Source organism: Zonotrichia leucophrys, chromosome 3 (genome assembly GCF_028769735.1).
Source record: "Zonotrichia leucophrys gambelii isolate GWCS_2022_RI chromosome 3, RI_Zleu_2.0, whole genome shotgun sequence".
In the NCBI taxonomy this organism is placed as follows: domain Eukaryota; kingdom Metazoa; phylum Chordata; class Aves; order Passeriformes; family Passerellidae; genus Zonotrichia; species Zonotrichia leucophrys.
This window is the reverse complement of record NC_088172.1, coordinates 67,089,386-67,104,997: the sequence shown is the minus strand read 5'-3', so window position 1 is coordinate 67,104,997 and position 15,612 is coordinate 67,089,386. Positions and strand designations below refer to the sequence as shown.

General features: G+C 40.1%; 1 protein-coding gene across 5 annotated transcripts in view; it reads right to left on the bottom strand.

The window, feature by feature from the left end:
* RPS6KA2 (ribosomal protein S6 kinase A2) overlaps positions 1-15,612 on the bottom strand; it is a 286,567-nt gene that overhangs the window by 80,855 nt on the left and 190,100 nt on the right. For all 5 annotated transcript variants that reach the window (XM_064708648.1, XM_064708651.1, XM_064708647.1 and 2 more), the window contains 2 exons: positions 14,464-14,580; positions 10,531-10,612 (listed from right to left, as the gene is read on the bottom strand). In XM_064708648.1, coding sequence (XP_064564718.1) covers positions 10,531-10,612; positions 14,464-14,580 — 199 coding nt within the window. The remainder of the gene's footprint in view (positions 1-10,530; positions 10,613-14,463; positions 14,581-15,612) is intronic.

Here is a 15,612-nt window from a genome sequence, read left to right as displayed (position 1 = left end):
AATTAAAGCAGTTGGATGCAACTCCCAGATGATGCTTACGAATTTGGTTTCCAACCAACTACAAATGCACTGCAGTTGCAGGCAGCTGAACTTGGTTGAATAGCAATTATCCTGGCTGTTACAAATGGTGCAACTTATTCAATGAAGAGAACAAACAAATGCTTGTCATATAGATAATGTATTTGTACCACAGCCAAAGACTTGCAGAGTCCATCAGGGAGGTTAAAAATCGCAGGGATATTTAGCTATTGTATTTTCAGTTTAGCTTTCCACTACAGCTGTAAATTTATTCAAAAGCAGAGTTGATTCATAGTTCTGATTATTCCAAATAATCAATGCATTATACACAAGACACATTTCCTAACACTTTCTTTGTTTGGAATCTTTAGCCATTGAATTCCATAACGTGATAGACGGCACTTCTGTGAGGAGGGGTGTTAATAACATCTCCATTATTACCCCACTATTGCTCCTCCAAAGAGCAGTGAGCACTGAGAAGAGCAGGCTGGCATAACTGGCTTAGCATTCCAGACATGGAGATGGAGCAGAGGAGCAGCAGTAAGGGTAGCTGGGTGGTGCTCATGAAGCAGGCTGGCAGCAGAAATGTGAGCACAGCCGAAGTCCTGTAATTCCTAAACTGAGGTACCAGCTCCCATGCTAGACACAGCCTGCTATGAAAGAACAGACTACATGACATAATTCAAAGGAGATGAAGACTAAGAGCATCTCAGTCTGTATTTGCCAAAAGAGCAATTTTTCTCTTCCTGTAATTCACAGCCTTGTGGTACCAACAGCAAGCTCTTGGACGTCAGGCAGGATTAAAAGACTTCCAGAGGTTCACTGACATGCTGCACAGCTGACAGGATGGGTTGCCAGCAATAGCTTCTCTTTTTGGCAGTGGGTCTCTTAAAATTAGAAGCACTGCAAGCAAGCACATAGTTTACAAAGCTCCTTTGAGACAGTGCAAGACAAATAAGATGCAAAAAATTTCAAGCCTCAAGACAAGACAAAAGAAAACCAGAAAAGTAGACTTTTATATGATTTCCATTTGGCTTACAGAACACCAGCTAAAAACACAGAAGAAAAAGGGCAGCAGGGAAGGTAAAACAGTGACCAGTGTTTTGTTGTCACTGGTAAAGCCCAGCTGTCCTGGGAATACCCTGTCCACTCATAATGTGCTTCATTCTTAAACTAAACACATGGAAGAAGGAGTCAGCTGCAGGCAACCACCCTCCAGAAATCCTCACAGCACCATGGACTCACAGAATATGCTGAGTCAGAAAGAACCCATCAGGGTACAAGACCAACTCCTGGCCTTGTACCCCAAGAATCACACAATTTTACAAGTCCATCCACCCAAGGGCTTCTTCTAGGAACTTTCTCTGAATGGGACCCCTCAGAGGAACAAACATCTCAACAATCTGACCACTCTGCTGTCTTTGCAGCAAGACATTTCTAGCAGTTTAATTGCACCCCCTGAATTTTCAATAGTCTTTGTGGTAGAGCAGGAGCATCTCTGCTCTGTCATAACAAAGCACTCACAGAGGACCTGAAAGGTAGGACATGCAGCCAGAGCAGATAATGTCACCCCTGACTTACCTAGTATATAACTAAATCTTCTAAAATGAGGATCTAGGAAAAATGAACACTAAGAAAGGAAAGGAACATATAAGATTCTCAGCCTACAGAAGATGGACAAGATGCAGAAGAAAACCGCAAAGAGGAAACTGTTCTTGAGAGAGAAGAGATGAATTAACAGCTCCAGCTGTGGCAGGGCAGACACTGGACAGATGTGTCAGGAAGTATTTTGTAATAATACAGTGCTAGAAACAGTCTAAAAATGCGTTAGGCAAACATTTGTGAAGAATGACACAAAAGCATCACCCTAGGTCAGGGGTGGGCCATGGGACCTCTTCAGGTGCCTTCCAGATGATGCCTCAGTAGCCGTGAGAGGCACAGGGCTCCCTCCCAGAGCACCACACCACTGGGGTCACCTGGCACAGATCCAGGCAAGGACACGAGGCCTGCTTCCAAAGCAGAACCACTGAGCCTCTGTGATTGTCCTGAAGCTCATCTAGTCCTCATTCCCAGGTTCTTGGCGCAGGCAGAACACTGTGCACAGCAGTGACAGGCTCATTCTTTTAGCTGAAGCTTCATGTCAGTCTTCATAGATTTGTTCCAATTAAACTAAGCTGTGTGTTTATCTCCTCTCTCTGCTCTCCAGCTAGTGTTGATGAAGGGTGTGAGGGCTCACAAAGGCCATTGCACCTCCCACTCCTTTCCTGGTAAAAGGATTTTTTTCTACAGATTAAGTGGGATTGCATCACATTTTCAAACAAGATAAACATTTCACTTGTGGCTTCAGAGCAACTGCCTGTGTAGTCTCTCTATTCCTGAATCCACAGCAAAAGCAATTAACAGCAATCTGCTACTTGACAATAAAAAAAAAAATCAATTGTGATCTTTTCTGTAAAACAAGAGCCAATTTGGGAGTAACTGCAAATATCTGTCATTAGATATATAATGCAATCAATATGATAAAAAGAATAATCCAATGGAAGACAAGCCATAGTGAAACTCTTGATCAAGTCTATGATAGAGAGTTTGAAGAATGGGTTTGGGTCTGAAAATCTTTTAACAGTGGTACCTACAGGAGCTGCAGTTTCAAGTATCTCCATTGCTGCTTATTCACCATGGCAAGTACACAGATCAATTCAAACTTGAAAGAGGTAGATGGCAAATTGACTGAAAATTATAAGATGATTTGAAAAATTGCTTTCTACCATCAGAAAAGCCATAAGTATGATGAACTACTCATTCCTGAAAAAAAACCCAAAAAACCAGCTACCATTCCTTTACTGTCCAGGATAGCCAGGGAGCAAATTCAGATGCAACCAGCATGAGCTGCTGCAGGTTCTTCTATTTAAAAATATAATTCTTTCTGTATTTCACTGACGGAAGAGTGACTCAACAAACATTTAGAACAATCTTATATAGTGTGATCACAGGTAAAGAATATATATTTTCTGCCAAAGAAATCAGCAGGTTTTTTGAGTGCTTTCTTCCTCTGACTTCAGATTTTAATCACCTTTGTCCTCTCTAGAGAATCTTCACAGGAAAACCTGAATAATGCAACCCTGAGATACTGTTAAGGCCCATGGAACTGCTCAAGGATTAGAAGTCATGGCGTGGGCACCTTAACCTAGCAAAAAGATGGAGAAATTTAAGACAGCTCTGTGCTATACCTTGTGAAAAACACAAACACAGCTGCACTCAATGTCTTGACAGCAAAGTCTGAAACTCTGGCTTAAACCTCTGGGTGCACTAATAAGCAGTGTAGTTCCAATCTAGGGAAAACAACAGAGTGTGCTGGGACCTGAGGTTGCCCCACCTTTTCTGTGGCACTTTGGGGCCATGACCTGAATGGGCATGAGAGGCAGGAGGGCACTGGGTGGGATCCTGAGTGGGCTCCATCAGGAGAGAATTCTGTCTGTGTGCTCCCAAACCGCTGTGCTTGGCAAACCACAGCATGGCAGAGGGAGATGACTGGAAGAATTCCTTCAAAGGCTCAAACCCAAGCACCAATGCTGCTACATGCTAGGACACCCACTACACTTTCTGCTGCTGAACTGCTCATGAAGAAAGCTGGAGTTTGCTTCTGAGTCGTGTCCTGTGTGCTCTTTGGGGAGAATAAAACAAAGCTGTTTCAGGCAGCAGCATACCAAGTGGCTGAAGCTGCATTCCAAGTGAACACACAACTGTGCATGGAGCTATAATTTGATATTATTGTAACAGCAAAGTTACACTGGAAGAAAAGTGTGGACAAGAAAAGACTGGGCAATATTGCTGCATTTACCTACAGCAGAAATCAGAAGCACAGAAGTGTGTGCCTCTATCTGAATCAGTCTGTTTGACTGACAGGGAGAAAGGGAGTCTGATTTAAATTTTTTATCAACATTTAGGCAAAGACTTAATAATTCTGCCCTGCTTCGGACAACAGGAAGAACCTGCTGTTCAGCAACGTGAGCAGCAGTTTTAACAGAATCACAGAACCATCCAGGTTGGAAAACACCTCTGGGATCACAGAGTCCAACCTATGACTGAAGACCCCTTTGTCAATTAGACCATGGCATTCAGTGCCACATCCAGCATTTTCCTACAAAGAAATTCTTCCTAGTGTCCAACCTAAACCTCCCCAAGGGCAGATTAAGACCATGTCCTCTCATCCTATCAGCAGCTGCCAGGAACAAGAGGCCAACCTTTCACTACCTTTAAAGGGTTGTAGAGAGTGATAAGTTCACCCCCGAACCTCCTTTTCTCCAGGCTAAACATTCCCAGCCCCCTCAGCAGCTTCTCCTAGGACTTGTGCTTCAGACCCTTCTCCAGCTTTGTTGTTCCTCTCTGGATCCTACAGAGAACTCAAGAGCCAGTATTTTCACAAGGAGAAAGTTCAATTTTCTTTGGCAGTTAAGAAAACCCCAAAAGGAACAACAGGTTTTTGTATAAAAACAAATGAGCCAAAATGTCCCCTTGCTACAAAATAGAGAGTATTTTTAACATCCAGTGTTAATTTCTTTAACATCATAGCAGTGGGAATTTTTTTGCCTCCTAAGAGGATCTTCACAATGCACTTGGCATTGTGAAGACACTATAATTTAATCAGGACTTCATACAATGCAAACTCCCACATGGTCTGAATAAAACAGATAATAAAATCTTTAAGTGATGCGTGTTCTGTTTATATTTATAGGCAAAAGTTTTCCCTTCTCATCCAAATCTGAATCCAAACACTGTACAGAGTCATTAAAGAGTATTAAGTATTTAACCCAGAAGCTACAAGCTCAATGAACACTTCAGCAAATGCTATGAAAACAAGCTTCCAGCAATGCTTTTTGTGGTTTTTGACCTGTCCAGTGTGCTGCATATTCAGGCTAGGACTCCCTATAATATTTACTGACACACAAGGAGTTGCCCAAACACAGTTCATTTTCCTTATAATACAAAAATAGAGGTTATTCTCCACAGCCCATTAGAATCAGCCCTCTCTTCCTTCAGAAAGCAAACCCTGGCCCAGCTGACTTTTAAGGGGAGGAAGGAATAGGTGGTCTGCAAATAAATTTGCAAAGGCACAGTAAAAATACAGCCCAAAAGTGAGCCCTAAGCACTGGTTGTTGAAGAACTTCTTGGTTTCATTTTCAAAACTCCCAGAGAAGAAAGAAAGGTCTGCTTCCTCAGATGACAGCTACGAAATCCAATTTACTCCTAAACTGTGAGGAAGGTTGGCCTGTTCCACAGCACTTTTTGACTCCTAGCCCACACAAAAAGATACATACTAGGCTGATCTTTACATTTTAGACCCACTGGGAAATATACAGAGAAATCAAATATTTTTGTGCTTGTGCACACAGAAGTTGCTATTTCTTTCCAAGACTGAAAAATCAGTGTATGGCTATTTGTGGAGAGGAAGAGTCTATGTCTCAGCTGGATCTTTAAGGGCACTTCCAGGTCCAGCAATGTTTATGTTTTACTGAGCTCAGAGCCCTGACATTTGGAGGGTTACAATTCTCAGACTAAAGAAGCCATACATAAGCAGCAGCTCCAAGGATGTAGAGCACATAAACTTTCCTCTAAACTTCAGGGCAAGGATATCTCTGCAGTGGGGACTGGACTGCCCAGGGAACAGGACTTCCCTGATGAATTTTTCAGAATCAGGTAATAAGAGGCCCAAGAAGATGTAAAAAATACAGCAGAATACTTTAAGAAAAAATAATAAACCGAAATTTAAATGGTGAACCTGGTTAAATACCAGGGGCTCTCACCAAAACACAAGGACTGTACAAAATAGAAAAAGACACCTTGAAAACCTCAGCGCAACAGAGCAAATTTTACCTGAGGTGAAGACTCTTTCTAAGTCCTGCTTTATAGGGTAAAATTGTCCACAGTTTCTCATTTTGCTTACATTTTATTCCTTTCAAACCAGAGGGAAACCACTAGATTCTGTATCTGATATCTGATATCTGATCACCACATTTGTTACAGGGAAACTAAGTCACATCCAGAGGAAAACTGAAGAAGCCACTTTGGTTGGCATCCAGCCAGGGAAACCAGCACTACAATTTTACCAGTGGTTCAGACAGAAATCCCACTTCCCCTGGTAACATCTAAGTTAGTTGTTGGATTTTGGGTGTAAGTGATATTTTCGATTCTACATCCCCGAGAACAGCCAAGCTCTCTGTGAGCCACCAAAGCCGCTCTGTCAGCTCACTGCACCTGTAACCACCACACACCAGCAACCCCCTAAGCCTGCTGGCTTAAACTCAGGGGATCATAAGCTGCAAAGCACTTTAGAGGTTTTGACAAAAGAGATTATTATTTCTAAACCCTATAATCACAAAAAGGTAGATTACATTCTGAGGGTCAAACAGCTTCCAGTGCCAAGACTTACACACACCACTGCCAACCGGATGGGCAGGTGCAAAGTGCATCCTCATGATCCATCACATAACCCTCCCTACATCATCACTGCAATATTTATGAAGTTCATGAGCATTATGTCAGTGAATCATGGCTTCATGCCCCATTCTCTTAGATTGCATGTCTGCTGCAGGAACGGGTGTTTGATTTTCAAGCTCCCTTACATTCCAGCACAGCAACCTGCTGGGGATTTATGGGCATTTCATGGGTGTTTAATGAGGCTTACACCACAACCAATCTAAACAGCTCTTGATCATGGAATTCTGAAGCACATTCAGTAAAGCTGATGGAGCCTGAGACACCTCGAGACAAATACTGAATGAATCAGAACAGTCAGTTTGCCCTGCCCTTCTGCTCCAGCTTTGCTGGTGAATACCAGACACACATATACACAGAATAAACACACCCTGGTTGATTTCTGGTTCCCTCAGATTTACAATGTTATCAGGATGGGCAGTAGAGACTCACTGATACATCTCTGTAAGCATTGAAACATATAGATCAACTTTATTTTCTGTCAACTTTTTATCTAAAATTCTGATTTTAATGAAAAAGTAGAATGTTGAAAGCAACATTTTAATATGACATTTTAAGAGTACTATTTAATGACATGAAGGGCAAAAGTCTCACTCCTGGAAGTTTTTTTAAATGCCTAAATATCCTTGAGCACCTGGATGCCCCCAATAGGGGTTATATTTGCAAAGGAAGCTATTAAGATAATTTAATGTAATACACAGTATTTGAAAGAGAGACAAGTTAGAGTTACACATACATGCAGCCTTAAATTTGATGTACTCCATATCTGGCACCTAACACACATAACATCCTAAAACATTTTGAACAAGGTTTTCCTAAAGGTAATAATTAGAATGAAATGCTTATCTAGTTTCTTCAGAAAGCTTTTTGCTTTAAATTCAGATACCCACAAGCTCCTGAAAATGGAAATGAGGCAGAAAGGAAAGAAACTTATGTGTGATGCTCTCATTTACAACAAAAAGTAACAGTGGCTTTTTTTCTTTCAAGGATCCATGCTGCTACAGGTGCTTATTCAGATATATCCTATTTTTAAAATAAACCTTCATTAATTTACGAATAATTTAATTTTCACAAATATTCATGTGTACAGCACGTGCCTCTGCAAACTTTCACAATCTAAACTGTAATATTCTGGAGCCTAATTTTCCTTTCACAGCAGGAGTGGTCCTGCTGATGAGCAGATCTTTTTCCAGCTCAAATCTACACATGTGACTGATCTACAAAGTCTCTTTTGTATAAAAAGCCATTTTTGAACTGTAAATGCTTGAAGAATTCTGCTGCTGCTTGCTGTCCCCTTTTTATACTAACTTTTGCTGTTGCTGAAGTTGGGCTCATGCTAACAAGGGGCAGGTACCATGGAAAGGGGCAGGAGGCAACAGGCTCAGTGGAGAAAGCACCGTTTTGTACTTCTGCTTCTTCCTAAACATTACCAGCCACAGTCAGGCGCCCAGGGCAGGAAATCCCCCAACAGGACCTACTAGGGTTGTTCTTCAGAGCAAGTACCATCACTCCTGAAGGTCTCTTACTCAACCAGGTTTTATTCCTGCACACTAATCCAGGAAAAAAATCAGCTTTGCTATCCCATCCTCTTTATGTTCTTTCTGACTTCTCCATTTACCTGCTTTGCAAATTTATTTCACTATAGAAAATAAGTGTTGTAACATTTAGGGCTGTCTGGCCATTGCCAGTGGAATTGGGCATGGAGAGCTCTGAATTTCCTGCTCTGTGTGGTACTTGTGCAGGCTGCAGGTCAGGAAGCAAAATCATTCAGAAATCTGCCTGGTAGTGTGCCTTGTGTCAGTGAATGTTGAATGCAGTGCTAACATACCTGTAGCTTTGCTCCCACTGCTAGACAGGGTAATAAATACTTCAAATTGGAGTGACTTCCAGCCTTTCTGAGTGTAGGTAGTCAGCAATAACACAGCACTCTCACTTAAAAGATGAAATTAAGCTGTCAGAAATATTATCTCTGTGCCAAAAGTTTACATGGAAGCTTACTGACAGCAATCCTCGTTGCTCGTCTCACTCACCCTGCTGCCAATGGGGTTCTGTCTTTATTTTTGCACTTTGAGTTAAACAGCTGTCAGTTTCAACTTATTTGTAGAAACTGGTGCAGACAAATTAGTTCCTACCCCTGTGCTGCTTTTATCTTGAGATTAATGGGAAATCCAGAGCTAGCAGTCAGAGGGGCAGGTAGTCTGAATGGGAGAGAAATGCAATCCACCAAAATCACAAAGTAGCCTCAATTTTTGCATCTTGTGATCCACACTTGAGAAGACAATAAATAGCCTTTCTGTGCTATAAAGAACCACAGAACCGCAAAGAGGTTCTTGTTCTTGACAGAAGAGAAACTTGATGGGACACATTAGGTACTTCAAAACCTAAATTTTGACATTTCCTGAAATACTGCCACAATAAAGGTCTTTTCTTTTACAGTGGAATCTAGTGTTTTTACATATTTCACCATCAAATATTAAGTAACAATAAAGTGTTTGGGGATGCAAAAAAAAACATCTCCTGTGCCAAAGCTCATCCTGCTAAACACTCCTTAGGGTTATACAGAAAAAGAGGGAATACACAGTTTTCCCTTTTGGTAAAAAAAACTGTATTGTCAAAATAAACAGGAGTAAGTTTCAGGTACATCCTGGTGTCTGAGGGGTTACACAGACCTTGCTCAGACACCATCAGATGATGACATTCCCCAGTGGGGAAGACTGACAGCTGAGTTCAGCTGGGTTTGGGCACTTCGGGGTGCTGTTCCTGGTTGAGAGGTCAGAGAATCACTCTGCCATACACGTGATGTGCACAGCCCTGACCTATTCCTTTGCATGTCTTGTGTCCAGCACTGTTTGTTTATTTACCCTGGGCTGTTCTGCTGGAATAAACATTCCCCTCTGGATCCCAAACAACAAGATAAGCACGCCAGCATTGCTTCAAACTCATGTGTTCCTGAAAAGGCTTTCTGAGGGGAAAGGACTGTCTAAAGGGCTGGTGTGCCCATTCCCCATCTAAACCAGTACCCAGAAGAGGGGCTGGCTCTGCCTGACACCACCTGCAGCAGCTCTAGCTTGCTTAACAGGTGGCTTTATTCATATTTGGGTTCCCCAAAGCAAGGCATGCTATAGAAATCTGTATTTTTAAGTGATCAGAACTATCTGGTCACTGAATGATTATTCTTTGCATTAGGACAGGAATTTAGACACTACACTGCATTGCACAAAACCACACTCTCCAAGACAAAGCAAAATACCTGCTCCAGACAAAATGAATGCTCTCCTCTTTACCTGCAAGAAGTGTCAGGCTTTTGAGGGAAAGATCAGAACAGTGCTAGGTCGGGGAACCAAAAAGATGACTGTAACCTCCTTAGTCTGTGCAGGAACAATCATTAAGGACTTCAGCTGAAACTGAACTTACCCTCTTTTCTTTTCAGTCCTGGGCTTGACTACCAATTTCTTTTTTTTGTCTGTAGCAGGCAGTGGCCCCAGAAGAGAAGAACCAGCTTTAAACATGAGTCATTTGGCCCTGGCCTCCTACAGCCCATGAGCTAGGAAACAGCATGATCTAAATGGTCTCAGAATGCCTCCTCACACTTGGGAACACTCTCCCATGGTTTTTCAGGCACACAGAGAGAAGCACCAGCTGGGAAGGCCATTCTGCCCCGTAGGAGCCAGGTTTTACTTTAGCAATATTCTCATTTACTTCAGCAACAGAAAGATAGTGACACTTAAATACAACTGAAAATATACCAAATAGAAGTCCTAAAAATAACACCAAGAAAATAAAGCAAGCATGCAGCTGGGAAGCTGCAAACCTCTGTTTTCCTCCTCTCACACTGTATAGATAACATATTTTTAAGTTCTTTTTAGAATATTCACCTTCAGTGAGGCAGAATTTTGGAGTCTGGCAGACATATTTATGCACTCATATACTGCAAGGCAGTAACAATGTAGAAAACAGCAAGAAAAACAAATTACTACATAGCACAGAAATAGAGACTGCAGCCACTGTCCCAATCCTTACCTTTTAGAGTTGCCTTCTTAAGTACCTTCATGGCATAAAGCTGGCCGGCATCAGAACCTTTTATCTTCCTGACTAGAAATACCTGTAAAAGCAAATGTTTTGTATAGATGAGTACTGGATTTCTGCTTACAAGACTTACTGCATTCAACAGGAGAATAGATACTATGGTTCAGGAAATCTGATGAAAATTACTAGCTGAAAGCACCTCATATCCATTTCACCTGCAATTGTTTGAGCTAACTTTGGAAATTTTCAGTTTTTAAGCCTTTACCACTTCACAAAAAAATCCACTTTCAATGTTATTAATTGACCTCATATATTCAGTTAAAGATGGGTGAAAAGTTAGAATCAGTGAGTACATATCTCTTCATATTCTGACCAGTTTTACATGAAAAAAAGTCTCATTTGTGTCTAGGAATGTGCAGTGTCTTAAAATTATTGCCATCAATTAAATTTAAGAAAGGAATCAATTTGGTGCCATTCATGCCATAAGTCATGAATAACAACTTGCCTAAGATGCAGCTGAAGAATAAAGTTCATACAGCTGAAAATCTGTTGCTATTACAAAAAAAAGACAGTTTTTCCTGTTAGAGTCTCCTATGCTTTGTATTCTGACAGTGTGAAATTTTCATTAAAATAAAGTAAAATTTGTAGTTAAACTTGTACTCTTTTTATTGTGCTCCATGCAAATATTTCTTATCTGCCCTTCAATGCATCTGAGCATTGGAGGGGCAGTGAACAACAGGATCAATGGTTCAGTTTGGTCTTTATAAGACTTTTTAATGATTGGAAAATAAATCAATTGGAAATAAAATATACAACTCTTTTAGCTGCTTCTTAGGACACACTCTGTCTGCTGAGGTCAGAAGTGTGACCTTAGAAATTCTCAGATCTTCAGAAGTCAGGCAAGAGTGTCTCTTATTTTTTTAATTTCAGCACTTGTGTTTCTGGACAGAAGCTGAAGTAAAGCCAAATGTAGAAATAAAAATACAGTCCCACATACATACAATCCCATATATTCATTAATATACAAACTGACAGAGGCCAGGTGAAATGATCTAACTAATAAGTGTCTATTTGGATTAAAAATTCCAATTATTTTATTAATTGCCTATCCAGGAACCATGAGGCCTTGTTAACTGTCTCCATCTAAAATATAAAAAGCCAAAAAATAAGGAAGGAGTATGTTTCTAGCACAAGTTTTTCACATTGAAAGACTCTTCCTCCAAAAAAACTTCAATCAGTAAACAAATTAGATTTTTTTAAACTCATTTGAGTAAAGATCTGTGAGATGGGAAGGAAAAAACAAAAACAAACAAAAAAACAGAAGGTAAATTTGAAGGTAAATTCTCATTTCTCTCTGAATCTCTGCACAACTTCATCAGGACTCCCATATCTGACAGCACCAGAGCTGCAACACTTGTATGACATGATCTGATAGGGTTTTAATCTGGATGCAACAGGGACACATAAGACTTTCTGAAGTGGTTTTTGTTGTTATTAATGATAAATTAAGCTCAGCTGCTCCAGCACTAACAGGAAGTCAATTCATTTAGAAGTTTACAGATGAAAGTTGGGATGTTTTTCTGTCCAGGTCAAGTAAAAGATTTAATTTTTGTATTACATTGAAAAGGAGGAGAAAGTCAAAAGCAAGCTTTTCCAGACACTAGATTTTCAGCTGTATTATTATTAAAAAAAATAAATTATGGGCTCTTTACCCCAAAAAAACAAAAACCCAAACCCTTAAGATAATGGTTTTCAGCAGCACTGCACATAAAACAGCACAGCATACTGCATCTGCAGAAATATTAGGCTGCAGTTCTAGAAATATCTTGTCTGCCCTATGATCTTGCAAAGCTTGTAATACCCACTTTGCTGTAATAAGCAAAATTATCAATTTCCATTACCAGTCACTAGTCAGCTGTTCACTGTAGCATGGGACAGGGCACTTGCCTGCATTCCCTCCAAAAGAGATGAGTCAAGAACACTGTGTTTTATTTCAGAGGACATCAAAATAACCACCAAACCAGAAAGGAACAGAACAAATGAAAATGTGTTGTATTGCAAAATGATGTCACCCTTCTGATTATTCTTAAATGTAATGCTACACATTGTTCTTGAAACCACCAAGTAACCCTGAAGTACTAAACTGACAGATTATATTAGCGGGACTATACGCGTTTGCCAGAATAGCATGTGCATGTGGCTGAGCACAACTTTCAATTTTCTAGTTTGATATGTTTGTAAGGTTAACTTGAGCTAGCATAACTCCCTTAGCTGGTGCAATTGGTGCATCACCCAAAACCTGATAAAAAGCTAAGCAAGTGCTTTACATCTCCACAGTGTTGGGGGCACACTCCCTCTGACACCAAAGACATCTTCTCTAATTATTTAGTTCTTCAGTGAATAATTTGTAAACTTAATGGTTTGCATCCTCAGAGACACAGATTTGAACCATCAGATCAAATACCAAGGTGATGAAAATGTAGGTGGTTGGGGACTGCATAAGAAACACAGAGTAAACCTCTCTTCCCCACTTCTTTGCTGCTCCAGGGAGCATACCAATGATTCTCACATAAGATGTGGAAAGTGATTTGTAATTACATGCAGCTCCAGACAGGTACATTGTCCACACTCCCACTCAAGAAATCAGATTTCCCTTTGGGAACTGGTTGCACAGACCAGGCATTTTGCTTATAAAATGCCTAAGGCTAGAAGGTCAAATCGAGCAGTACTAAAAATACATCAATATAATCTAAGATAACCAGCAAACCATTCCTAAAATCTTAACTGCCTATGTATGAAAACCAACTATTCTGACTCTGTTACTTTTATCAAAGATGTTTCTTTCTGTTATTCTTCATCTTCTTACACTGAGTCCCATAGTAAACCTAATTTTGATCTGTTTGCTATTTCCTATTAATTTAATATTTAAAACTTAAATACACTGTGCTCTGAAGAAATTATTGAGTTCAAGACTTGGTATTGAATGTTAATTTCTTGATACCTCTCATCTCAGGGAACTTCTAATAGGTTTAATTATCAATTTAATTCTGGAATAACCAGGAAGTTGATAAACACTCTTAATATAGCTTCCTTTAGGAATAAAAAGAAAGGTTCTGATTAGAAAATATGTCCTTAAAACTCTACAGAATAATATAAGGACTTTGATGCCCAGTTTCAGCTAGGTTCACTCTTCCAAAGGTTTCAATGCCTTATTTAAAGACATCAGAAAGACTTTAAGGCTGAATTGACTTTTCCTCCTTTCTCACCATCTTTCCTGCCTGTTCTCACTTCCAACCAACATGCCCTGCTGAAGAACTGTCTTTGGAATTAAAAAAATCCTTAGTATTAAGATATGTGGCAAATGTTACTTCTCCACAAATTAGCTTGTGGTTACCCCATACAGGCATGGTTTTTCCCCATGCTCTTGCTATAATGATTACTGTATTCTGCACTGGGCTTTATCTCCAGGAGTTTACAAAGCTCTGAGTGTGAACTAAACAGAAATCTGGGACTTGGAAATGTCCTTGAGGTTGCCCTCAGTGGGAACTGTGCAGCTAACTTATTTAAGTCTTTGAATACTCCTATTTATACCCTCCAACCAGGCAGCAGTGGCACACTCACCTCCCTGGTGGATAGATAATCCATAAATATTGTTTATCACTGTGTGTAAACAGTGATGCTTGACTAACAATCATTGTGCTCATTAGTCCAGGTCCAGAGCCATAGCTGCTGTTTTCTAAACTGGTTCATATGCAGAAACCCAGCTAAAAGACTGAAGCATGACTAAAATGAAGAGAGAAGGGCTTTCCTTATCTGCCTTTACAATATAATTTATATATGTACAATGTCAGCAGTGTAAATGAACTCAGAGAAAGGACACAATATTTTCAGTGTTGCGCTGGGTGATTAGATGACAGTAAAAATTACCTTTCCATATGAGCCTTGTCCTAATACTTTCAGCAGTTCAAACTGAGAAGGATCTGCTTTTTCAAAACCTTCCTTGACATGATGACTGATGTCTATTTCCTTCACAATACCTTCTTCCTGCAAAGGAAAAATAAACAAAAAAACAAAATCCCCAAATTAGAGCCATTATCTTAAGGAAACATATTGTTTATTAAAATCTTGTGTTCTGTAATGCTACAATCATGTAGCAAATTTTGAAAGTAGAAACAAATGCTTGTCTAAATATTCCATGTGCCTTTTACCAGCTGGGGAGAGTAATTGTCAGGACATCCAGACCTGGCACTTCTGTTTATGAAGCCTCAAGATATGACTAGATAAGGACAGATTACACAAACTGAAGCCAAAAATACACTGCAGAGCTTGGTGTGCCCATCAGAGACCTTGATAGCAGAGTGGCACGTACTCAAATCTGCATGGGAGAGGCTCCATCACACTTCTCTCTACATACTTTCTCAGCTTTCCCTCAAATCATCATTTAAGTCAATCTTAAAAAGCTTCCTTAGTCTTAAACAGTAATTCTTTTAATGAGCAGGCAACAAGGAAAGACATTGCTAAAAGAGCCCTTTCCTAATTACCTCAGAAATTGGAAAGTTACTGCTGGTAACCATTTAAACAGAAAACAAATTAATGTTTAGATGTTAAATGAGGTGGTGGTGGGAGAAGACTGACACACACTTTGTTGCTTGCAAGAATTAGTTTTTTATGCTTTGGGTCTGTCCAGGTCATTTTGTGAAAATCTTTCCTCTGTCAATAGCTGCACATTCCTCAAAGACATCAGTAGAACTAGGACTTTCATCCTGCAAGCTGTGACATATGGCATTAGTTTCAGGCTTTTGTTCCACGTTATTTTGGCATGTTCCTGTAAAAAGAGAGCAACTGAGTCACGTGAGACCCAGAGGGACTGCAAAGAGTTTGCAGCAACCCAGAAAGTCACTGAGCTGAAAAGAAACCTGGAAGAAAGGACCTGCTCCTCAAGGACACAAAGATAAGGAAAGACAATACTTACACACCTTTTTATTTCTGTAGTGTTTTGTACACCTACATTTGAGCTTTTTGGTTTGCTTGTTTGTTTTCCCCAAACTACCTGTTCTAATTTCTCCACAACAAAAA